This window comes from Apostichopus japonicus, chromosome 2 (assembly GCF_037975245.1).
Source record: "Apostichopus japonicus isolate 1M-3 chromosome 2, ASM3797524v1, whole genome shotgun sequence".
Lineage (NCBI taxonomy): Eukaryota > Metazoa > Echinodermata > Holothuroidea > Aspidochirotida > Stichopodidae > Apostichopus > Apostichopus japonicus.
This window is the reverse complement of record NC_092562.1, coordinates 29,210,955-29,236,868: the sequence shown is the minus strand read 5'-3', so window position 1 is coordinate 29,236,868 and position 25,914 is coordinate 29,210,955. Positions and strand designations below refer to the sequence as shown.

General features: G+C 39.7%; 2 protein-coding genes across 3 annotated transcripts; one reads left to right on the top strand and one right to left on the bottom strand.

The window, feature by feature from the left end:
• Positions 1 to 428: 428 nt before the first annotated feature.
• On the top strand, positions 429 to 25,815 carry LOC139955166 (uncharacterized). The gene is made up of 4 exons (XM_071955113.1): positions 429 to 1,889; positions 20,304 to 20,578; positions 20,663 to 20,869; positions 20,992 to 25,815. Exons 1-4 carry the CDS (start codon positions 1,692 to 1,694, stop codon positions 21,134 to 21,136), a joined length of 825 nt encoding a protein of 274 aa, XP_071811214.1. The 5' UTR covers positions 429 to 1,691; the 3' UTR covers positions 21,137 to 25,815.
• LOC139955139 (uncharacterized) lies at positions 5,057 to 17,701 on the bottom strand. Of its 2 annotated transcripts, none has more exons than XM_071955111.1 (7): positions 16,909 to 17,701; positions 11,060 to 11,259; positions 10,545 to 10,641; positions 10,127 to 10,332; positions 8,083 to 8,291; positions 7,234 to 7,399; positions 5,057 to 6,754 (listed from the first exon to the last, which is right to left on the bottom strand). In XM_071955111.1, exons 1-7 carry the CDS (start codon positions 16,920 to 16,922, stop codon positions 6,609 to 6,611), a joined length of 1,038 nt encoding a protein of 345 aa, XP_071811212.1. In that variant the 5' UTR covers positions 16,923 to 17,701; the 3' UTR covers positions 5,057 to 6,608. The 2 variants fall into 2 exon arrangements, with proteins under 2 accessions (XP_071811212.1, XP_071811213.1); XM_071955112.1 differs by lacking the exon at positions 16,909 to 17,701 and adding an exon at positions 14,255 to 15,729.
• Positions 25,816 to 25,914: the final 99 nt, after the last annotated feature.

The following is a 25,914-nucleotide window of genomic DNA, read 5'->3' as shown; positions in this document are numbered from 1 at the left end:
ACAGTATATATATCCATGCATATTATAGTATGTAAACAAAGGCTTGTAGGATTTAAGATCAAATTATAGGCCAAATTGAAAGAGGAACCCGAGATTCATAAAGTATAGGATGTCATACTGCTACCAGTACACAATGGGTCTCTTGGGGTCAAATCTCTGGTTTGGGGCAGCGGTGGGCGGAATGTAGTGGTGAAACTGGCATTATGAGGGATTGGGGAAGGGGTTATATATCCATCTGAACTAATTTATCCCCCTCCCCAAGGGGAGGGTTGGTTTGGAGTGGGATGGTAAGGATGGGGATTGTAAGGAAGGGTAACAAGAAGGGTGATGGTAAGGGGAGGGGTCAGCAAGTTGGCGGTTGGTAAGGGGGGGTTAAGAGGGGTGAGGGGATTAGGGATTAAAATTTGTAAGCATAAGCTGGGGCACAATTAAGATGAGGGTGGGGAAAGGATGGGGTTTTAGGAGGTGAGTGCGCGTTAGTAGGTCTAGGGAGGTATGCAATTGGTATATAGGGAGGTGTTGGTAGGCCTAAGTACCAGTAGTTGAGTTAAATGGGTTAATTATCTTAACCAAGGGGGTAGTGTCACACACCAGCAGTAGCTTATATATTCATTTGTGTGTAATATTGAAATGCACACTATTTATTAGAAAGTTGCTTTAAAACAGCTTAGGATTAGAGATAAGAGTTTGTTTCTAGTTGAAATCTGGTGTTAATGATAAATTTAAAATAGAAATATGTATTACTAGATTTAGAGGAAAACCTATGTGCTATTATACTCTCAATAGGCATCCAATTATGTTATGATGGACATCTGGCTATTTACACGGTAACCTGGCATATAACTTTCTGCCTTGCCTTGTTTTTCTCGGCCAACAAAAACATGACACAGCTTTTGTGGAAACTGCCCCCTCTCATATATGGTATTTCGGTCAAAGTAGAACCAAGGAAAATTGAAAATATTGTGATAATATGGCATCTAAGAGAGGGATTATATAGAGTAACATTTTGATTGATTTACAATTTCTATATACAGAACAAATTTCAACTTTGGAGGAACATATCACATATTTGGAGCGAATGTGCAGAATATGTGGTAAAAGGGTTCAAAATAGAGCAGAGCATGGTTAAGGTTATCAGTCCAAATGTTGTGCTGCATGCTCTAATAAAATAAATCAAATATTTGGAGTCAGTGTGGAAAATGATGAGAAAGATCAACATCCCAGATATATCTGCCACAAGTGCCACTGTAAATTGTATCATGAAAAAAAAATGCCACGCTATTCAATGGATGAGCCACCCTCGTAATGGTAGTTGCGACGTATGTCAGAAGTGGGAATTGCAAGTTAAAGGAGGCCACCCAAAGAAGAGAAAGTTTTAAAATTCTGCGGATTTCAATACTACCGTCTCCATCTCTTCCCTACACCCTGGACCCAGAGTGCCACCTCTTAAGCCACATTTTCAACTTGAAATACCAGATGAACTGAAGTGCGGTTTCTGTAGTGCTATTACTGAAGAAGCACTTGAGTCACCTTGTGGTCATTAGTTTTGCTTCAGCTGTTTGAAAAGTGAAAGCGAACAGAAAAACACCTGTATCTGCAAGCTGTGTGACAAAAAGTTTTGGATAAGGAAGGTAACATCACCAAAAGAGTACTTACAATGCCTTGTGAAATCTTTGCTGCCTGTAAAATGTATGCAATGCAACACAACCATGCCCATACGGGATATGGAAAATCACATATGCATAGCTGATGAAGCATCCAAGATTCTGACGCATCCTTTAGAAGAGCCTTTGACCCCAATGATGGAAGCCATAGGATCCCGTATCATCAAATCAAAGTTGGCCCAGTCAGCCGATGGTGTCACAGCATCGTTTCAAACTCGTGGACAGGTAAAACATTTTAAATGCATTTATGGGCAGCAGAACAATTTTGGAAGGCGGGGGGGGGGGGGGGGTCAACCAGTTGAGGGTAAATTGCCCTGTGAATATATTTTCTTACCATATATCCCAGTAAACATTTTGACGTCGGATCGACGTTGGGTTTGGGTCGCGTGAAATGGTCGGACCGACGTCTCCCACGTTTCCGTTTGCAAAGTGGGGCAACGTCGATTCGACGTCGATTCAGACGTCCAATATTCGTTGGTCCGACGTTTGGCCGACTCTTCGGTATACCGTTCAAACGACGTTCATTGGACGTCTTTCCAACAATTAATGTCGACGTCAATTCGACGTCGATGAAACCGTCCAATATTCGTTGATCCGTCGTTTGGCCGACTCTTCGGTATACGTTGAAACGACGTTAACTGGACGTCTTCCAAACATTCAATGTCGACGTCGAAACGACGTCGATAAAACCGTCCAATAATCGTCGGTCCGACGTTTGGCCGACTCTACGTTATACCGTTCAAACGACGTTCACTGCACGTCTTTCCAACATTTAATGTCGACGTCGAATCGACGTCGATGAAACCGTCCAAAATTCGTTGGTCCGACCTTTGGCCGACTCTTTGGTATACCTTTCAAACGACGTTCATTTGACGTCTTTCCAACATTTAATGTCGACGTCGAATCGATCGATGAAACCGTCCAATATTCGTTGGTCCGACGTTTGGCCGACTCTTCGGTATACCGTTCAAACGACGTTCATTGGAAGTTTTGCCAACATTTAATGTCGACGTTGATTTGACGTCGATGAAACCGTCCATTAATCGTTGGTCCGACGTTTGGCCGACTCTTCGGTATACAGTTAAGACGACGTACATTGGACGTCTTTCCAACAATTAATGTCGACGTCGATTCGACGTCGATGAAACCGTCCAATAATCGTAGGTCCGACGTTTGGTCGACTCTTCGGTATACGTTGAAACGTCGTTAACTGGACGTCTTCCCAACATTCAATGTCGACGTCGAAACGACGTCGATAAAACCGTCCAATAATCGTCGGTCCGGCGTTTGGCCGACTCTACGTTATACCGTTCAATCGACGTTCATTTCACGTCTTTCCAACATTTAATGTCGACGTCGAATCGACGTCGATGAAACCGTCCACAATTCGTTGGTCCGACCTTTGGCCGACTCTTTGGTATACCTTTCAAACGACGTTCATTTGACGTCTTTCCAACATTTAATGTCGACATCGAATCGACGTCGATGAAACCGTCCAATATTCGTTGGTCCGACGTTTGGCCGACTCTTCGGTATACCGTTCAAACGACGTTCATTGGACGTTTTTCCAACATTTAATGTCGACGTTGATTTGACGTCGATGAAACCGTCCATTATCGTTGGTCCGACGTTTGGCCGTCTCTTCGATATACCAAACGACGTTAAGTGGACGTCTTTGTAACACATCATTTTAACGTCGGATTGACTCTGGCTTGGTTTATAGTTTACTAACAATGTATGGTAAGTTTGTTTTAAATCGAAAAATGAAAAACATGAGTTGATTGAAATATTTCGTTTTAAAAGAAAACGGCCCTTTTATATTTGATTACAATAATATGATAAAGTCACAAGAAAAGTCTACTATAAAGTTAATAGAGGTAAAATGCGCTACATAGCACAGACTATATGTTACTACAGCTGCATGTTTATTAAAAGGCAATGGAAGTTGTTGACTGTTGTTCCAAACTTGTCAACATAAACCGTTGTGGTAAAAAGGAGCGCTCTACACGTACATTGTCGTACGAGTTACACCCTACCGCCGATGAAATGCCATATGTTAAAGTCCCATTCATAGTTTCCTCATGAATTTCAGAAAACAAACTTCCGAATTAGATTCCAACGTTTCTTAACCTAAATACACTCTGACCAGGTGGGTTTTATGGAGAAAAGTTGTCGCAATCGAAAGAAAGAAAAAAAATTTCTGTCGCCCTTATGGCGGTAACGATTTACCGTAATATCACTGCAACCGCCTACGGTTCATTACACAAATGTAAAGAAAATAGTCCATGCAGTCCTATTGGTATCGCATTTTACAAGTAGAATAGGTTTGACACCGCTAGGTCACGGTACTAATCTCCCACCAAAATATGCCTTCTCGCATTCACTACACTAGAGGTAGGGAAAATCCCGAAAACACTCGAGAAGTACAAAAAGGAAAATTACCAACAAAATAAAACAATGTAAAAAATAAATATTGAAAGCCACGAGCATTTTCCCATAACAGCAATCCAAAACAAGTAGTGATTGCCTAGTCTGTAATACAACTGAAATTTCGAAATATAAATATTTTTCACATCTGTTCTGTAGTCGTTACTAGACACACGTAGATTGGAAATGTCGGTGCCTTTGTGCATATACCACATTCTGTCTATCTACAAGATGTAAGGTCATTAACCTCGTTGCAATTTTGACATTCCCTTGGTTCCCACAATCCCTTAAAAAGAAAAACATAAGAAATTGCTTGACCCGCTATTTCAGACGTCTAGTCAATTCAGAAAAAAACAATAAAAAGATAAACAGCACGTGACGTTTCTTTCTCACTCTTGGTTGGTCCTTTCAATGACAGATTTGATGAATTAGGTAACATTGAACCAATCAGTGACCAGATGCCCGAACATGAGTGAGCCCAAGAGTTCTTATTTCAGAGGCATGTCAGTAGCAGTGTTACCAGAGTTAGCGTTTTTACACTAGATCTAGCGTTTTTAGTCATTTGTGGGGTTCTAGCGCACGTTTTTTCTAATTTTGGTAATTCTACCGTTTTTTGCCTAAAACTAGTTCAATTTACCAAAAATTGAACACTTTTCAGATTATTTAGACAAAATTCTTACTTGGAGACCCATCCAAATTTATTTTGAGTATTTTTGCCCAATCTTCGGAACTTCCTACCGAAAATTTCCATATTTTTTTCAAATTTTCTGGGTCAGACTATCACTCAAATCAACTATTCAAAATCTATTTTGTGATCGGTGACCATTCATCCTACGAATCTGTGCTAAATTGACTCCAAACAACACGAATGTTAGGGAAACTACCATTTAGCGTTTTCTAGGGTTTTATTTTCGCAAATCTAGCGTTTTTTCGTCAACTGTCGCTGGTAACGCTGGTCAGTAGTGAAAAGTTAGTCGAAACAATCGCTCTAAGCTAGTGATCGTTGTTTGCGGACGTACAGGCTATTTAAGTAAACATGGTTTCTTATCAGTATCTTGAAGTAACTTAACAACGCTAATTGGACTTTAATTTAGAGACGAGAGAGGTAATCTTATAATCAACGGAATATTTGACTCATTTACTTGAGCAAGGGCGAGAAATCGAGATACCAGTTTTACCGAGCTCACAAGGCGTCGTCACACTCGTAGCAGTAAACCGCCTCATAACACTTGTTACGGATCGCCATTCCAGCCTAATAATTTGTTTTCCAATTAATACGAGAATAAACGCAATAATACAGATATCGTGCTACCAAAAACACGGAATGAGCAGTATCGATAGAGTTGATAGGTAAGTACATATTTATCCCATCAGTTGTTTAATTATCATGTTACTCGTTCTCAGTTGCTTAGTCAATTACTGCAGAGTAGAAATAAGATACCGAATTGATCATGCCCTGGATAACACTACAGTCTGTACAGGAAGGGCATATGCCGTGGACCTATCAAGTATCAACCGATGTTTTCAATAGCAGTTGGTATATAGTTGCAGTACAATATTTGTATATACTATTTTTATTTGTAGCATATTTGGCTAATGCCTGAATCCCAACACCCTCTAACTTAGATTAAAGTTCAGGCCGGGATTTCCTTTGTAAGAATTTTTTTTTTTTTTGTAAAGTCGGTCTGCGTATCGACCAGCATGTAGCAGTGCTAATTTTAAAGGTATGCAGTATTTCCGCGAATTATGCCAGAAATTTAAATATGGTCACCTTTGGTCATAATTCTTAAATTGTTTTTATTACCGCCTTCGAAGAAATTTACCCCACAGAGAAATTCTTTCGTCTTGGGTGTTCATTAAGAAAATGTCCGAGAACAATTTGGAGAATAACGACCTCCAGGAAAATACTTTTTGAAAATGTCTAGCAATTATAAAGTGCTATAATTTGGGGCCTATGCAGACTACTTTTAAACTGGGGGTGGTAACTTGATAATAGTCACCAAAAGTATGGTGGGATAAGAAAATTGCCAGAATGGCTTCTGGTCACTACCAATCTTATATAATAACTCACCATTTTGTATTTAAGCACTCTTAATTTGTAAGAAAAAAAGTAGCACCATCCTCTGGGAAAGGCACTGGAGGAACCAGGAAGCAAACAGAATACCACCAGGCTCCAGCATGTAGTTTATATGTCATGCAGGCACTTTGGGCTGATATGAGGCTAAGGACTACTTTGAATTGTAATAAAATATCTTTCACTAGGAGAATGGAATTGCATTTGATGCAAGGATGTAGACCCTGCAAGATTTTTTTACTGATTACTTTTACTGCTATAGTCTTCAAAATGTGTTAGAAGACTATAATATAGCCATTACTATTTACAAGGCATGTTAAGTGAAAGGAACAGTTTAATGACAGTTCAAAAGTGTCACACTAAAGTTAAACAATGGGAAAGCAGTCTTGATATTGATAATGGAAAGATGATCTAGGCTTATGTTGAATTTAAAGTATTTGACTTTAATCAAGCTGACAATCTGGCTGTTGTGCCTGCCTGTCCTTGCGGGCACCAGTCCGGTCTGCAGCATGTTTTAGCCATAATTTAATGACTGCTTCCACCTGTGACTGGGTTGCTGTTTTTGTCAAGGGGTTTCTTGAGATGGCCCCTAGGGACAATATGAAAAAACGAAGAGCAATTATAAGTATAATCACATGAATAAACCAAGAGAAAATGTAATCTAATGACTGACCGCATGGCTTAATTGATATTATGTTGTTTATTTCAGGCAAGTCTCATCCCAAATGATTGGAGGGCATTGATGATACTTATCAACTTGGTCCAATTTTACTGCTCTGCTCAGCGCTTTGCAAAGATGAGTACATTATCTTATATGAATTACAGTCACACATTGCAGTCTGACAAAACCATTCAATCTACACAAAGTTGCTTGATGGTTAAAATATGGGCCTTGGCCTTTTGGGAAAGATGTATACAATGCATAATGTTTGTGTGTAGTTCAGTGTGAAGCTTTTCTACATGTTACATGATGCATCATTGAAGCACAGTTAGTTTGTCACAGTATATATACCATTTGAACAACTGGGACGATTTTATTTTTTTTATGATAGGCATTTGTATACTTACTAAAAATCAAATCTTTCAGAAGAAGGGTAGAAAAGGCTTTCTTTTCGGCACTCCCCCTGCCTAACCAGTTGAATTTTGTGGCCAAGGCACTGCTCATTAGGAATGATAAAATCCTTCTCACACTACTATCCAAGTTGGTCCCACCTATCATAGACAGCTTCTGGACCTATATAAGGAGGTGATTGCGAAAAAAAAATGAAATTTATTAAGGAACAAAGTTTATGTTATCCAGTTGTAATAAGTTATGAATTGTTTACTTGTTATTTACCACCATACTACTATTAGTATTACATTAGTTGTAATTAATTTATTTTCTAAAAATATGTATTTGGTAAACATTACTACAAGAAGTATAATTAAAAAGTAATATATTTCAAAATGTATGTAGTTAACAGAGATACAATTTTTTCAAAAAAATAATGCAAATATATCTCAGATAGAGGTATGACTTATGACATACCACGTATGACAGGAGTGGGGTCACTGGGTGCATAAGTATCTAAGAGTTTGGCAAGATTGTTTAAAACTGTAAGACTCCTACCACTCCCAGTTGAAAAAAAAGTAGTGCAATTTTTAAAGCAATATGCAATTATAAGGCTCATAGAGCAAATTTTAAACTGTGCCATCTACACTTATAACTTGGGTTGAAATATGAGACTTATAGACCACATAGCATCATATGTCTATTTAATATGGCTGTGAAAAGGTTTTCATTAACTTTATATTACAAATTGATGGAGCACGAAATTACAGCAAGTTACATTTAGTCTAAAACTCAATCATAGAACGCTTACACTACTGGTTTCTTTAAAAACGTGCAATCAAAAACACACAAAAAACATTTCTTACCAGTTTTTTCCTTGATCCTGTGTCATTTTTAAGTTTTTCCTCCAAAGAAGTTATACCTTCAAGGGACTTTAGAGGAAATTCATTTAGCCAATCGTCTTCTTCACTCTCTGGTAGGACGTTTGCCTCAGTCAGTGTTTTTAGCAGCAACTTGTTGTGCTGAACCTCCGCCTTAATCTCCGTCAGCATCGAGATTACCCTTTTTTCAAAATCTAATGAAAGTTGACAACAACAAAATAAACTTAGTTACATTCCTATAAACTCCATGTGTCATAGTAAAACTGTGTTCCCTTAAAAATTATACTGTACATTAGGTCTTTCATTTTTTGTTGTTGCATATTTAGCATCAATTTAATAATAAATAACAATTCACAAGAATATAAATAAATAATATTAAATAGTAACAAATATTACTTTGTCTTCATACCTTAGCATTTTTGGTTTCGATGATAATCGTAACATTTGCAATCATGCGTGTGTGTGTGTGTGTGCGTTTGTGACGCCCAGCTTGTAAACACGATATCTCAAGAAGGGAAGCTTGGACAGTTCTCATATTTGGTACATAGGAGTACCTTATTGAGTACAAGAAGCCTATTGTTTTTGGTGTAGGTCAGAGGTCATTTAAGGTCACCAGGGGTCAAATAGTGAGAAGCTTGTAAACATGATATCTCAAGAAGCAAAGCTTGGATTGATTTCATATTTGGTATGTAGGTTGACCACATTAAGTACAAAAAGCCTATCGTTTTTGGTGGATGTCGAAGTTCATTTAGGGTCACCAGGGGTCAACTTTTTTCATACCTTTTCATAATATAGGTATCTCCCATCGTCCAGCCTATAAGTAGATGACATGGGCGATTCGCCTCATAAGAATAGGAGAGCCTATTGACAATTGAAAATGATCTTACGGTCATCCGTAGATTTGAATCCGAACTCGCGACAATATCCCCATTGACTTAAGTGTGTCGCTAGAAGTCCTGAATTACTATGTACATAGCTACATACATGTGTGTGTGTGTGTAAAACAGTGTCTTCCAAGGCTTGCTTGCAGACCATAGATATATAAAAGTGCTAGAGCTACTGCAACACTTGTCACTCATCCGTATGGATATTTTGCTAAAAAGTTGATGTGATTTTGATGGAATAGTGCATTTGAATGGCGAAGCATGCCTTCTCTAGAAAATATTTGTAGATCATTGGTAGTTCTGGTTAGATGTAAGTTGCACAGGTACCACGAATTTCAAAACATTTCTTGGCCAGCTGCCAAGGAGAAACTAGGTCAAGCACCTGTGAACTTGAGATTTGTTTTCACTTCATGGAGTTGGCTGTAATGTTGGCCTAGTTTTTCTCAACTTGTGAAACTACCATTGACAGGTTCCAACAAGGTTGATATTTTGGGACTAGTTGTGAATGGGGTAAGGGATTGTTTCAAAACATAACAGTCATGTGATCCAATGTCAACAAAGGTCAATCAGGGGTCAAAAACTAGTATTTTTGCAATAACTTGAGAACCAAATGTCCATCAAGGTTGGGAGTTACGCTATTGTAATACAATAGTCGACCTGCATTTGGGTGACCTTTGACCTCAGGTTGACCTCCAGTGACCTGTGTTAGCTTCTTTCAAGTTGATTCTTTCAAGTTTCGTGGGCATATTCCAATCTAAATTGTCCATAAGTGGACTCCTCTGCAACCTTAATGTGCAAAGTTATTAGCGATTTGGTTTGGTTTGTAATACTTGGTGTGCGGATTCATAACATTGAGTACAAGAACCCTACTGTTTTTGATGGAGGTGTGTATAACCACGTACAGACTGACCTGTGTTAGCATGCCATAGTGTTATTGTGACAGCTAGTTCTGGTTATATACTAACAAGCAGAAGTCTAGTGCATTGAAGTCATCGAAACCTCAATGCATTTTGCATTCTGGTTTTAATTGAAACAATTCAAACATGTGTCAATTGCTTTAATTTAATGAAGCTGAAAATTCTGTAAATCAATAGAGCTAATGTACAATGCTTGCAAATAATTGAAAAGAGTTAAAAGAAAATTACCAGGGCAATGGAAAGAAGAGGCTGCACTATTGTCCAAAGTTTGGTTGGGGAAGCAAGGTGGGGTTGGAGAGCGCGGTGGGGCAGGAGATAGAGCAAGCGGAGTTACAGGTGTTGAAGTTGATGGCAATGATGGTGGTCTGGGTCGCTTTGGTGAGGCAGGAAACTCCTCATCACTCGAGCTTTCAACCATATAACGTTGATTAGGTCTGCAATAAAATAAAAAAATTAAATAAAAATTAAATTACCATAATACAATAATGATAACCTAAAATCTATCTTACTTTGACCACTTTTACGCTAACAAATCACCCTCCCACCCCAGTTGAAAAGAGAAACTTGGTGATAATTATACTTTGGTGCTTCACTGCTTTGTATACATGTGTGACTCTATCAGTCTTTTTGCTGTGTTGGGACTTACTTTCGTTTTCTTCCTATGGTTACTTCCTCATCTCCTGTCTGCAGGTCTGAATCATCTTCAGCCTGCCTTAGTTTGGAAACTGCCTTGTCATATGAATCTGTATGGAATAATATAAAATATGCCCCATGTATTTGAATACCTTTACTTTGAATTTGTGAAGTTACATTTTTATTTTATTCCTTGGTAAATTGAAAAATATCAGGAAACAGTTGGATAACCCAGCCAAAATGAGAAGGATAAACGAAGGGCATGAGACAGGGTGGGGGGGAGGGGGTCCTTATAGATTAGGTAACCACTGGACAGAGCACTTGTGAGTTCATAGCCCATCGTGGTGAAACAGTGCGTTCAATGGTAGTTACTGCATTAATTTATTACTGTTCTCCAACATTTCATCTCAAACTTCTGGGCTGTGTAGCATATTAGCAACAAGTATTAAAACCAGTACTTAGAAATGGGGGCAAATAGAGAGTATGAAGACACACCCTTCAATTATATTTAACATAATTTTTACTTACTTGTTGCATATAGTTTTCTTATTTTAAAAGCCTTCCAACTTGTCTCGGGCTCTGTGGTAGTCTTCAGAGCCTTTGCCAAACTTGCTGAAGATTTGAAGGGGGGCCACAAACAAGTACCCTCAGAAACCATCCATTTCTCATTGATGATGGCTATCTCCTTAGAGTCCGTAAACTCCACAATGTGATACAATGGGTCCATGCTAAGATTGAGTAATATAACTTTTCTAATTTATGTTAAAGTGATGATCATATATGTAAGTAAATGAAGTGTTAAAATGTATTTAACATTAAACTTAAACTAACAGTAACTGGCCTGAAGTCTCCTTAATATAAACTTGCTCTTTAATGAAGGATAGGCATAGCAATGAACCAATTTCTATGCGGTAAAAGTACATATTTTTTGAAAATTTCCCTCGAATGTGATACCTGTAGATTTTCACTTATACTGTCAACTTGTAAAATTCCTATACACTTTGATTCACAAGGATAGCTAAAATAATTTTCCTTGTGAGTGAATGATCGATAAACCACATACAAATCATCATTGGTAACAAAAAAGTTTTGCACTAGGCACACATCATTCCCTATTTGAACACAATTGTCCCCAGTGCAAAGAGTTATATGGACATTCAAATCTTTGTGATAAAAGTAGGCATACTGTGACATAGCTAAATGTCCTTCTGGCACTGGCCCATTTGAATGTTCTTGTTTGAGGATAGTGTACTCATTGTTCTTCATGCTTTTCTGAATTTCCCCCTTTCTCAACAGATGCCCAACTACTTGCCACAGTGGCAGTGATGGCTTTTTCACCATTTTCTTCAATGTGCCCAAATAACTTTCAAATGGAAATGCAGAAACATTATCTAGTGGACCATATTTACGTGCATCATCAGCAAGATGAAGCAAACAATGTACATTGTACACTACCATTTCCTTGCCATACAATTTGGAGAAATGTGCAACAAACAGTTTTAATAATTCTTCAGAATAATCAATCAATGATGATTGGTTACAAAGCCTTGGTGACAACAGAATTTGAACTGCAACGGAAAGCAGCATGAAGTTGTGGTAAAGGTTCACTGGTATTTGGCTAGAAAGGACTAATGGACCAGTGTAGACTAAGAATTGACGGAACTCCGTAGCCTTCCATCTATCAACTTCTCGGAGTGATCTAGGTTTTCTTGAAAACTCTCTTGGCATGAACTCTCTAAGTGAAATCATCTTCTCAGAAATTGCATTGATCACTCTGGTTGGCATTCTAGTTTTGAGCGGACCTTTCATCCACAAACCCAGCAGTTTACGAGTAACACCCAGACACACCAGATGCATATAATCTAATGGAAATTGGGAAACTAATCCTATAGAAGTAGATGAAAATGGAGATTGTTCAAGGTGGTGATCTTCGTCAAGCATTTGTTGGAAACTTTCGTCAGTTCTTAAACTATCTGCACTTTCTTTGTACACCATTTTTCCCATCCAAGTTCCAGTTTGTATGCACCGATCACAGCCTTTGTAGGAGGAATGCCCTTTTACACGCTTTATTAAGGCACGAGCCGGGGCATCACAAATAACAGCAGATATTGAAAATTGGTATTTTGCCCCACAATGCTCAATACCATGTTCTTCGAGACTTGTAACCTCGTCAATTAATGGTTTTAAGAATTCATTAACTGGAGATGGTTTCGACATTCCAGAAAATATTCCAATTGGAAATGGTGTACTGTCAAAAATTTGATCAGTGATCCCCAAAATTGGCCAGAACTGCATATTTGAACTGCGAAACAGGGGTAGACCATCAATGTTAATTTTAATTGAGATAGATTCTTTACATGGCTGTGATAACTGCATTTTTGATTTAATGTAGTTAGCAATGCCAAAGTGATAGTACTTGCCCCCTGCTATGTTTTCAAAAGAAATGTCTTTAATGGGCTTTAGAAGTGATCTTGGATCCTTTGGCAAATCAATGTGGTATGGTTTTAAAATGTTTAACAAACTAGATACTGCTGTTTGTGATATGTTGTTTGATGTAGCCCATTCCCCCAACTGATCAGAGAGGCTCATTTCATCAACATCTGACTGGCTACTAGAACATTGTGAAAGCTCTTCAAATTCACTTTCAGAATTACTACTCGGCCTGTGGGTAACTCCAGGATTGTTTAATGTATTGTTGAAGAGGTGTTTGCTTTCAGAAGGCCTAGTGCTAAGCCTAACATTGTCATGGCCTGTTTGTGATACTGTGGGGCTAGAAGTAAAATTTAGTGCAGTATTTGTGACTGGAATGTCTAAGTTGCTGGGCTCTTGAATCTGTTTAGGAACTTTACTCTTATCTATTTTGAGATAGGGGTGGTGCTTTAGTTGAAATTGTACATTACGTCTTATTTTCCAATACGATATTGGTTTTACATAAGCCATAGCAAAGAAGAAATGTTGAAAATTCGAGACTTAAGCTACGGGCAGTTGTGCTCAACTGGCCTAAAATATCCTCTTAGTCTCAGAGGGAACTATATTGAGTATTCAAGACAGGTGTGGGGATTTTGTCTTTCCTAAACTGTTATTGTTAAATTAATATCCCAGTGTCCCTGGGCATTCTCTTCTTTGGGATTGTGAACTAGCCTCTAGGCCCTAGTCTAGGATAGTATCGAATATGGTAAAAACCACTTTTGGTGCCTTTTTTGGTAATGTTTAAGAATACGATATAGGAGGGGGGGGGTGATCCTAGCTTGGGGCAGTTTGAAACTGGGAGTGGGACGAAAATTGTAGCAACCCCTGGGCCTAAGCTCAATTATTTACCTTTATTGTTATACCGTTCGAAGAATAGACCTAGGCCCTAGCCTTTTAATGTTTGAAAAAATAAAATTGACCTCCTACGTCTAGGCCTTGTCCGACTTCATAAAGAGGAACACAATGAGGACGTTATCATTTCAGTTTCTGCTATACTCCAGTATAGGTTATAACTTAATTCGAGGAATCAACAAAAAACAGACAAGGCCTAGGCTATAACATCCTACCGCCTGTGCAGTATATACAACAGCATACACTAGGTTGGTAAATAAATCTGAGCCTATAGGCTATACATAGTATAACAACATAAGTATACAGAGCAAGGTCCTTATTTTCCACAAATTATATCGAATTCTTGGCAGTTTTGTTTTTTTGAGACCGCTGCCACTAGTTTTGCATTTATTATATAAAAACCTTGTACTCCGAAAAATCTCGTAACCGCAAATCCCTGTTTGATGCTGATCAATTTGTTATAGCTATAACGGCCGGTTAATGTATGTTAGACGTGGAATGTTTGTCATATATACAATGTATAATCCATGCCTCGCAAGCTGCGAGATCAAACACGTGCATGTAAAACGTGTATGATTACAGCAACTTATCATACTTGTACGTACGTACGATTCGACCAGCCGGTCATTGTGTAGGAGAGTGATTATTTATGTTAATATTTACGCGGGAAACCTTCAATGTTGAATATGTGAGGGCGTGTGTTTGCACTAAAGGGAATATATGACTTATCTAACGTGTGGGATTCATATCAGTTATACGAGCAAGGGATGATACACGTAGCATATTTGGTCCCCGTTTCCGGAAACTGAATAAATTAGAATTAACTAAAGATCTGATACTGATCCAAATATTATACAAGTAGTGTAATATGGAAAGTTGCAGGTGTGAAATATTGTCGAATGAAACCTTTTGTTTGACTTTTTGCTTGCACACATTTTGCAAGTCGTAGAGGCACTCCCCCCATGTAATCGCTATACTACCCCCCCCCCCCCCCCCGTCAAGGAAAATTTAATTTGCTTCAAGTACTCAACAGTAACAGCTCTACAGAATCGTGCTATTAAGGCTTAGATCTTTATCAAATTTTAGTGTGATATAGCTCACACTATTTGCACAAGAAATATTTGGAAGTAATTTATTCTAATTTAGTTTGGATCCTTTTGTCAACAGCCTTTAATTCACCGAATGTCCGAACGTTATATGTAGGCTTTATTTTGCATGTTTACAGTTTTGTACTGACGTACTTTGTGCTAAGAAAATGTAATCTTTTGTATTTTCAATTGTCCGAATGGTTGACTCATTAAAAGACCGTTTTGAACGAGAAGTCAATTTTGTTTCTATTTCTTAAGCCAGGTTCGGCATTTGCACGATCGTATTTAAGAATAAAATACGGTAGTGTTTTATAACCGCGAAAATAGATCGCATTCTGGCGCAGGAGCTATGTTTGATCTACCTAAGTTAGCAGATAACCAGTAGCTATAAAGGAGGTCCCACACTCTAGAAGTTTCAGCCTCGGCAACACTTAAAAGATGGGCCTGACCTATACTAAAGCATTAAAAACTTGACCCTTTGTTTATTTGCACGTGATTATTGGGCCTATATGACCAATTATCATGGGTCATGGCTAATCATACATTACATGACCCAGCCTATACATGAGATTTAATGCGGAGGTTGGGGTAGTCTGCTGTGCTGTGAAAATATAAAACGGTATGAAAGAGTCGTACTGTTTTTATGTTGTTTACATTAATTCCAATTTAAAATTGAGTTGCCGTGGCAACAGCCCTAGCGCCCACACCAAATTAACAAACAGATTGTGACCGGAAATGGCGGATGAAACTCCCTATAAATGAGTGTTTCTGTGTGTGTGTGTGGGGGGGGGGGGGGCACTACATGGCTAAACAGTGGCCAGTCTACCTAGAATTAAACCAATGGTACAGGTATAAGCTTTTTGACAGACATGTCAAGAAAGCGTCGGTACCCGACAGAACCACGAGTTTATGGCAAGAAGTTGAGTTATTCTATAATGTGTGAGACATGTCCCCTTATGACCACCGTTAAAGTGTCGTGTTGCACAATTACAACTCGTAAATATTATTAAAAAAATGAACAAGCAACAACACTGAATTCCACTATGGAGCAACCAAAATTCAACGCAATTATATAATGCTATGTTCGCGAGATTAGTATAGTGCAATTCGTCAAATCATTGAAGAGTAATTTTCTTTTTAATTTCCCGACTTTCTTTGAAAAAGTTTGGCACTCTTCAAATTACAGAAAATTAATCCGTTGACGAGATCCGTCGGTTGTACGGTCAAAACGGCAATTTCTAGAATCACGTTACCATCTCAACATTTTTCAGATATTTGTAGTTTTGTTAAAGTTGGTAACCTGCCAATTTGCAGAAACTTGAAGGAGATACTTTATCTCGTCAACATTTTCCGATTTCTGTCATTTTTGAGATAGTAGCAACTCAGTGTGCGACTCAGCAAATTACAGAAAATTAATAATAAATTAACAACATTCAATACCAAGTTTGTGAATTTTATGACGTTATCGTCTCGTCAACTCGACAATTTACCGTTGTTTGTGGTTTAGAAAAGTCGGTAACTGTTCAATGCAATGTCCCTTCTGCGCTACCATAGTCTTGGACAGTGCATATTAGGAAAACTGACATTCCTCTTTCACGTTCGCTCAGCAGAAGATGAAAGCGCTGCCGACGCACATTTGTCTACGGAAGTGTTATAAAAGCGTAGTCGGGGATGTGTTTGTGAGGATATGGGATGGGGTATAACGAGGTATGCTCTAGTGCGTCAAACAATTACTTGATTCATAATTGTTATATGGAGCTGCCATGACCGAATCAATTATTTAAGTTAAACGTTACCTCAATATTACTGCACCAGATATGGTTCTTTCTTTCACTCGCAGTGCAAGTGTTATGGAAGAAAACGAGTGTAGATTTGCAATATACTTGTTAACATGTTTAACATTGCTCTATAGTTTCATTTTACTGAAAATATGTCTCCTTTTATTGGATTCATTTAAGTTTTACTTACCTTAATAACGGCATGATAAGCGAGAAGTTGTTGTATATACTGACGGTACTTTCACAGCTTTCGTCTGAGTCGCATATGATTGCCAGTGTTAAGTTGGATGTCACGGATACACGTATTTCGAAATGTTTATTTTACGTTATATTAATAAACTGTATTAAACGTCGAAGGTATACGTATTCACGTAAGCGCCCGCTGTTCAAAATTGATTCGACACCGATCCAACGAACTGTTTATGATATAGTATATTTCTAGATAGTCATTGGAGCGTATAAAGAGGGAAGCTTATATACTTCTACCGCCAATGCCGTTCCAACACCGAACTAGTTCAGCCGACGTCGATCCAACGAATCGTTTATGATTAGTCTATTTTGAATTGTTGTTTTAACGTCGTTTAATATGGCGTCTCTTGTCGACACTTCATTCGACGTCGATCCAACCAACTATATCAATGATCAAGTCGGAGAGACATTTACCGTGCGACGTCGCCTGTCCGTAGTTGAACGGACGTCGATCTAACGAACCGTTTATGATTAGTCTATTCTTTCTGGTCGTTTGAGCGTCGATGGGACGTTCTCAATGCGACGTCGCCTGTCCGTAGTTGAGCGGACGTAGATCCAACGAACCGTTTATGATTAGTCTATTCTTTCTGGTCGTTTGAGCGTCGATGGGACGTTCTCAATGCGACGTCGCCTGTCCGTAGTTGAGCGGACGTGGATCCAACGAACCGTTTATGATTAACCTATTCTGACTGGTCGTTTGAGCGTCGGAGGGACGTTTTCAGTGCGACGTCTCCTGTCCGTAGTTGAACCGACGTCGATCCAACGAACCGTTTATGATTAGTCTATTCTGACTGGTCGTTTGAGCGTCGATGGGACGTTTTCAATGCGACGTCTCCTGTCCGTAGTTGAACGGACGTCGATCCAACGAACCGTTTATGATTAGTCTATTCTTTCTGGTCGTTTGAGCGTCGATGGGACGTTCTCAATGCGACGTCGCCTGTCCGTAGTTGAGCGGACGTAGATCCAACGAACCGTTTATGATTAGTCTATTCTTTCTGGTCGTTTGAGCGTCGATGGGACGTTCTCAATGCGACGTCGCCTGTCCGTAGTTGAGCGGACGTGGATCCAACGAACCGTTTATGATTAACCTATTCTGACTGGTCGTTTGAGCGTCGGAGGGACGTTTTCAGTGCGACGTCTCCTGTCCGTAGTTGAACCGACGTCGATCCAACGAACCGTTTATGATTAGTCTATTCTGAATGGTCGTTTGAGCGTCGGAGGGACGTTTTCAATGCGACTTCTCCTGTCCGTAGTTGAACGGACGTCGATCTAACGAACCGTTTATAATTAGTCTATTCTTTCTGGTCGTTTGAGCGTCGATGGGACGTTCTCAGTGTGACGTCGCCTGTCCGTAGTTAAGCGGACGTGGATCCAACGAACCGTTTATGATTAATCTATTCTGACTGGTCGTATGAGCGTCGGAGGGACGTTTTCAGTGCGACGTCGCCTGTCCGTAGTTGAACCGACGTCGATACAACGAACCGTTTATGATTAGTCTATTCTGACTGGTCGTTTGAGCGTCGATGGGACGTTCTCAGTGCGACGTCGCCTGTCCGTAGTTGAGCGGACGTAGATCCACCGAACCGTTTATGACTAGTCTATTCTTTCTGGTCGTTTGAGCGTCGATGGGACGTTCTCAGTGCGACGTCGCCTGTCCGTAGTTGAGCGGACGTTGATCCAACGAACCGTTTATGACTAATCTTTTCTGACTGGTCGTTTGAGCGTCGGAAGGACGTTTTCAGTGCGACGTCGCCTGTCCGTAGATGAACGGACGTCGATCCAACGAACCGTTTATGATTAGTCTATTCTGTCTGGTCGTTTGAGCGTCGGTGGGACGTTTTCAGTGCGACGTCGCCAGTCCGTAGTTGAGCGGACGTAGATCTAACGAACCGTTCATGATGAGACTACTCTGACTGGTCGTTTGAGCGTCGGAGGGACGATTTCAGTGCGACGTCGCCTGTCCGTAGTTCAACCGACGTCGATCCAACGAACCGTTTATGATTAGTCTATTCTGACTGGTCGTTTGAGCGTCGGAGGGACGTTTTCAGTGCGACGTCTCCTGTCCGTAGTTAAACCGACGTCGATCCAACGTACCGTTCATGATTAGTCTATTCTTACTGGTCGTTTGAGCGTCGGATGGACGTTCTCAGTGAGACGTCTCCTGTCCGCAGTTGAACCGACGTCGATCCAACGAACCGTTTATGATTAGTATATTCTGACTGGTCGTTTGAGAGTCGGAGGGACGTTTTCAGTGCGACGTCTCCTGTCCGTAGTTGAACCGACGTCGATCCAACGAACCGTTTATGATTAGTCTTTTCTGGCTGGTCGTTTGAGCGTCGGAGGGACGTTTTCAGTGCGACGTCGCCTGTCCGTAGTTAAACCGACGTCGTTCCAACGAACCGTTCATGATTAGTCTATTCTGACTGATCGTTTGAGCGTCGGAGGGACGTTTTCAGTGCGACGTCTCCTGTCCGTAGTTAAACCGACGTCGATCCAACGAACCGTTCATGATTAGTCTATTCTTACTGGTCGTTTGAGCGTCGGAGGGACGTTTTCAGTGCGACGTCTCCTGTCCGTAGTTAAACCGACGTCGATCCAACGAACCGTTTATGATTAGTCTATTCTGACTGGTCGTTTGAGCGTCGGAGGGACGTTTTCAGTGCGACGTCTCCTGTCCGTAGTTAAACCGACGTCGATCCAACGAACCGTTTATGATTAGTCTATTCTGGCTGGTCGTTTGAGCGTCGGAGGGACGTTCTCATTGCGACGTCGCCTGTACGTAGTTCATCCGACGTCGATCCAACGAACCTTTTATTATAGGTCTATTATAATAGGTCATTTCGGCGTCGGATGGACCATTGAAACGCGACGTATATTAAAGGGCTGTCATCCGACGTCGGAAAGACTACCTTTATATAACTACGATATTAACAAACGTCCATCCGCCGTCGTTAGGACGTCGAAAATTGAAAGGATTAATTTGTGACGTCAATCCGACGTCTAAACTACTACTTATGTTGGACACCGACGTTTAACCGACCATCTGGACCTAAGCCCGACGTCGATCCGACGTCAAAATGTTTACTGGGATACACAGTGCTTTCGCAGTGCCAAAAGTGGGGGCAGTGTCCCCCTGGCACACCCGATTCCTCCACCGATGTTTATGTGTTTCATATTTAAGTTTGAGATACTACATTAAAGGTGCCGTGTATTGCATTTGTCAGATAATTTTCTGTATACAATGAATGAATGACAAATTAATTAATAAAATGTGAATGATGAGACATTGAACAAATAGGTTATATTCAAAACTAATTTTCTTTTTCCTAAGTGTAGCCAATACAAGTTATGTATCTTTTCAAACCAAGGAACAGTAGCAGCGAGGTGCTTCCCCCCACAGTGAAAAAAAAAAAACGGGTCTCAGATCTTGGCAAGGACGAGGGAGCTTTGAGCAAGGATTGCACCGATGTCCAGTTCAGACATGAAGTGAAGCAACTTGAAGACAGCCTTGATGGAATGCACCTGACAAGAGTAACAATACCAAAGGGCCAGTTCCTCACTGTTCAAGCAGATATCTGTACTTCATGGAAGAAAGCAAGGGAACATAAAAGGTAAACCATATAATAGCTGCTATCCATTTAAATTCTCCAGAGGTGAAGAATTTCACAGATAAACTACAAGTATCTTTCTTATAGGTGGTTAAAGCAGTTCGGGATCTCTACCGAGTGTGAGTCTTCTGTCCGTGCACAACAGGCGGATATCATCGATGATAACATCAGTGCTCGCTGGTTGCCATTAGTACACAAAGACGAAGATGGTGGTACCATAATCAAGAAGACTCCCTGGGTTATTGTGAAGTCACTTCAAGCAAAAGTCTTCCAACAGCTGAAAGGACTTGGAAGGTACAGAGTTTAGTCAAATAATGAAAAAAAAATAATAGCTTTTAGCTAAGTGGTAATGTCGTTTGTTTAACAATTGAATGGACAACTTTAATAAAAAAAATCTTGCTGTTTATCTTTTGCAGCCTTAAACTTCTGGAGTGGAATGCTGCTATTCCGCATGATGAGGTTTGGCTAAAGATCGGAGGTGATATAGGCGGTGGCAACTTCAAAAAAGTTTTCCAGATTGGCAATGTACAGCATCAAACTCCCCACACAACACTGTTGTAACATACTGTGTTCCCAGCAGATGACTCACTGCATAATCTTAAAGTCGGCCTTCAAGAGCACTGTCAGCAGCTTTCGGAGTTGTCATGTAAAGAATGGAATTGAGTAACATTTTATGGCTGCTAACAATAGTCTAATGATATGTAATTCTATGTCATAATAGTTGAATAGTTGTTCACTGTTCAAACAACTGTTTAACTATGTAACGCGAAAAGGGAAACATTTGTAGCAACAGCCATGTAAATATTGTTAGCAACCTGATTTGTCGAACTAATTCACGTTGTTAACGATATTTACATGATAGTTGCTACAACTCCGAGGACGTTGTTAACGATATTGTTAACTTAATATTTGAATAATTGTTTTATCACAGAAAGTTATGAGTTGAGACAATCTTTGAGTTTTGCGGAAAGCTACCACAACATCTCTGATACTGAAAAGGACTTTTCATCTCACAGTATGTTTTGTTCTCTCCGTATTGAGAGTTGATCATGTAAAATGTGTATTCGTACCACAGTAATTTCTTTGTTGCCAATTTGAGTAAAATGATGTTTGCGGTCCCTTTGGCCACGTGCTTCAAGTCATGATTCTGGTGCAACATTCGTGTGAATAAACTACTGTATTCATACATCGTCAAAAGTAGTCATTGAAGTTTCGACATTGCGTAAAAAGGTTATTTAAATACTATAATTTTCGAAGAGTTGGTTGTTTCCAAATACTGCAAAGCATCCTGGGTAAATGTTGGATCAGTTGCTCTATGGTTGGATGTAGTCTGCGCTTCGTGAGTAACACTAAGGGCACAATATTGAAGTACGTAGGCAATACACTCACTGAACTAGTTTACTAAACCCGCCAAGCAAGTTCATTTGTAACACCAATCCAGTTCGGTGTTTCGATTTGCAAAAGGGTTTGTCGGGTAAATGACATAAACACAAACCTCGCTCAGCATTGTTACGAATTTTTAGACCAAAAAGACCGCTAACTTGTTATGCAAGAAACGAATCATCCAATATACACTCGAGTTTGACTAGGGCTATGTGTTGTAGGTACGGTTATATGATCTTTTCTTCACAAATTTTCAGGATTTGCGCATGTACACTTGAAACTCCGAAGTTCGAACAGGCCTAAAACAATTGCGTGGAATTTAGCGAGATATGCACACAGCATGTACGGGGATATTTGAAGTTGCTGGTGAAATCGCTGCAAGGTCAACATGGAGGTACTATAAACGGATTTGGCGAGGAGGGAAGAGTCGCAGGGCAGGCGAAATGAAGGTCGGGCGGCCGCCCCTGTAAAACAGCGAAGCTAGGGCACTGGATGGCATCTGCCATATACATTTTGTAGAGCATTCACAAAGAACAGGCAGTTATACGATCGCATCTTTACAATTATACTAGGAAAAGTATAGGTCATATAATAAACGCAATTGGTGTTCGATCGGGACGAAAACTGTTGTCTCTATTAAAAAGCCTATGATTTTCACTCGTTTTACTTGATTGCCGACATTCACAACATATCCAGACATTGTTTACTGGTTCTAAAATAGGTTTAAAAGTGCAGTATTTTATCATTATGCCTGCATTTTGTCTCGACACTCGTTTTACTTGATTTCCGATATTCACAGCGTATCTCTACACATTGTTGAAGGAGCTAAATGAAATCAGATTAAAAGTGCCGTATGATTTTTAATTATGCTGGTACTTTGCAATTACACTCGTTTTACTTGATTTCCGACATTCACAGCGTAATCTACACATTGTCGAAGGGGCTAAATGAAATCAGGTTAAAAATGCAGTATTTCTAATGCTGGTACTTTGTCTAGACACTCGTTTTACTTGAGTTCCGACATTCCCAGCGTATATGCATAGCCTATAACATTTTTAAAGTTGTTTACCGTGCAGCCTTATATTCGTTATCTGATGTGCTCTGATGTGTTATCTGATAGGCTGGCGATGGGAGCCTACGGTAGCTTATCAAACAAGGTTTCCACAATTTGGCGTCTGGTGACCCCAACTTGACTTGGACCTCCAAGATCCCTATTTTTTGGGTGGAGGTGTGTACAGCCACGTACAGTAGACTGACCTGTGTTTATCATGCCATATTGTTATTGTATCAAAATGGTGGTTCGGGCCATTTCTATTGTAACAGCTAGTTTTGCTTATACTAACAAGCAGAAAGAGTGCACTGAAGTCATTGAAACCTTAATGCATTTTGCATTCTGGTTTACATTACGTGGTTGAGTAATTTTGAACAGCGCCGTTGGCAACAACGTAAATTTAGACAACGACGTATGTTTAGACAAAGGAGGTTAAGACATCAATGTGAGTTTGAGCAACAACGTGGTAAAACAGCAGCAACAACTTTAGTTTAGACCACAACAAACTTAGTTTAGGCAACGAAATAAGTTTTCCCTTTTCGCGTTCCATAGACAACGTAATATCATGCAACGTAGGTGATGGCGCGCTTCTACTTTTGAACTGGATTCTATAATTCGAACCAGATCCGAATAAGCGGGTCTGATTTGAGCCAGAGCCCTTTCCGTATACGTTTCGAACCAAATGTGGTCATTACCGTTGTTTTCGAGCACGAATTGAGGATTAGTTCACAAGAGGATTTCTTACGGCAAAGGTATTATATTCGAGAATGTCCGACGAAATAAGATATAAGTTGAGGGGTTGCAGATTATTTGGAAGTGTCGGAAAGGAAAGTGAAAAGTGATCTATTGAATGATATAAGCAGTGAGTCATACCCATGGTATTCTACTATCATTCTGGTAGTCTATTCCGTCAAACAAAATGCCTATTTGTTCATTCAATTAGTATTATACTGTGTGGTTTGATGTTTGCAACTTACCAAACTGGTTGTTGAATATACACATATAAATTAAAAAGAAGTACCGTAGTAAACAGATGCAATAAAACTGGGTGTCTACAAACCTAAGATGGGACCCATTTGCTAAAAGACCCGCTGCACATTAAGAGCCGACGAACTACAAAACTATGCCTCAACCGCAAAAGTAAGACCCCCACCCCCCCCCCCCCACCCTCACCAACTGCAAAACCAAGACCTCGTCAAAACTAAGATCCACACATGCATGTAAGGTGGATCACTGCCAGAAGGATCATGCATTGGGGATCCGGGAATATATATTTTTCGATGACACAAATGCAATGATTGGTCAGTATCAATATTTAAAACAGCACCAGTTTGAAGAAGAAAACTGGGCGTACTATAACTAAATGATTGTGCTAAGAGAGGTAGCGCGCATTTTCATCTGGAAATTCAACACAAAGCGCTATAAAATGTTATTTAATATTTTGCATTAACATCAGCCAATCATCCTTGAAATAAAATGTACGATTTAAGAAGTAGACCAGTGTCGCAATCAGAGCGGCTCGGTCGGAAATGTGCCCCCCCCCCACTACCCCCATCGACGGTGTCAGTTTGACTGCGTCTCTTTCACGTAGTGTGTAATTTATCCTAGTGCGTGCGGTGGGTTGAAATTCTAACATATAATGTCAAGTAAACCTATATAATAATTAGGGTGACCAGACGACCCCGAAGGTTTTCTAAAAACCTCCATAGTATACCTAAATATCCTCAAAACGACTGAATATGCATAAAACTCTTATTTAAGCGTATACTCTGACTGTTAGACCTGAAGCCTATAGCTTATATATGTTTTATTTATCCTATAGCTTTGAGACATATTGCTAGCTTATGAGCCTGAGGTTGTGGTATGTTTCTTCCAACAATAAAAAAAATATATTATACAAGTTCAGATAACAGCAAAACTCACTCCTACTCTTTCGAAATTTTAAAATTACATCTTCCCCATATCCTAATTCTCGAAGAGTAGCTCCCATTTTCTACAGTTGTGTATTTTATTCTAATTCCGTGTTGAATATTCAAACAATGATTCCGAGGGCTTGAAACAATAACTCCCGCTAGCTCAATTCAAAGCCGTATACTGAGACGGCTCTGATCGAAAAAATAGAAGCGCGCCATCCCTTTCGTTGCATGATATTACGTTGTCACATGAATTTATGCCGTTGGATTAAAAGTTGTTTGAAAAGCTGTCATCGTAGCGATCTACTACGTCGATGTATATCTCTATTACGTTAAGTGAAATAGCGCCGTCATCTTCTGTTCTCAGCTTGTTATCAGTGCACTTTACGTAGACTTCTCGTGTGTTTATGTTGTTATCATATGCGGTTTACCCGTCAATAAAATAATTAACGATGACATTACAGAGAAAAATGACGTTGCCATACTGAAATATGATGTATATTTTTGCGTTGTTGTTATACTATTTTACGTAGCTGCTGTATACATTTATGTAGTTATTGCACATAAGTATGACATCAATACATCAAATCACGTCGTCGCCATTTGAATTTATATAGTCATCAATGCAATGAATGTTGTTGTTGTTTGATTTTTCCCTTTTTGCGTTCCATAATATGTTCAAATCTTCTCATTTATTGACTTCACCCAGAAAACGGTTAAATTCATGCGACAGTCTATAGCTTTATATGGTATTCCGGGGTGTTCTTTTGAGTGTAGACAAGAGGGGTATGTATTTCAAGACAAAGGAGGGGTGTAGTTAAAGGCGAGGGAGGCATGTAGTTCTACACAAAGGAGGGGTGTAGTCCTACACAAGGGAGGGATGTAGTTCTACACAAGAGAGGGGTGTAGTTCTAGACAAGGGAGGGTTGTAGTTCTGTAAAAGGGAGGGGTGTAGTTCTAGAAAAGGGAGGCGTGTAGTTCTAGACAAGGGA

Coding starts and splice junctions, on each gene's coding strand:
- LOC139955166 (XM_071955113.1), top strand. CDS start 1,692: ATGCAATGCAACACAACCATGCCCATACGGGATATGGAAAATCACATA. Junction 1,890..20,303: donor CGTTTCAAACTCGTGGACAG/GTAAAACATTTT, acceptor TCCTAAGTGTAG/CCAATACAAGTTATGTATCT. Junction 20,579..20,662: donor AAAGCAAGGGAACATAAAAG/GTAAACCATATA, acceptor TCTTTCTTATAG/GTGGTTAAAGCAGTTCGGGA.
- LOC139955139 (XM_071955111.1), bottom strand. Junction 10,333..10,544: donor ACCATAGGAAGAAAACGAAA/GTAAGTCCCAAC, acceptor ATTTTATTGCAG/ACCTAATCAACGTTATATGG. Junction 6,755..7,233: donor TCTGAAAGATTTGATTTTTA/GTAAGTATACAA, acceptor TATTGTCCCTAG/GGGCCATCTCAAGAAACCCC.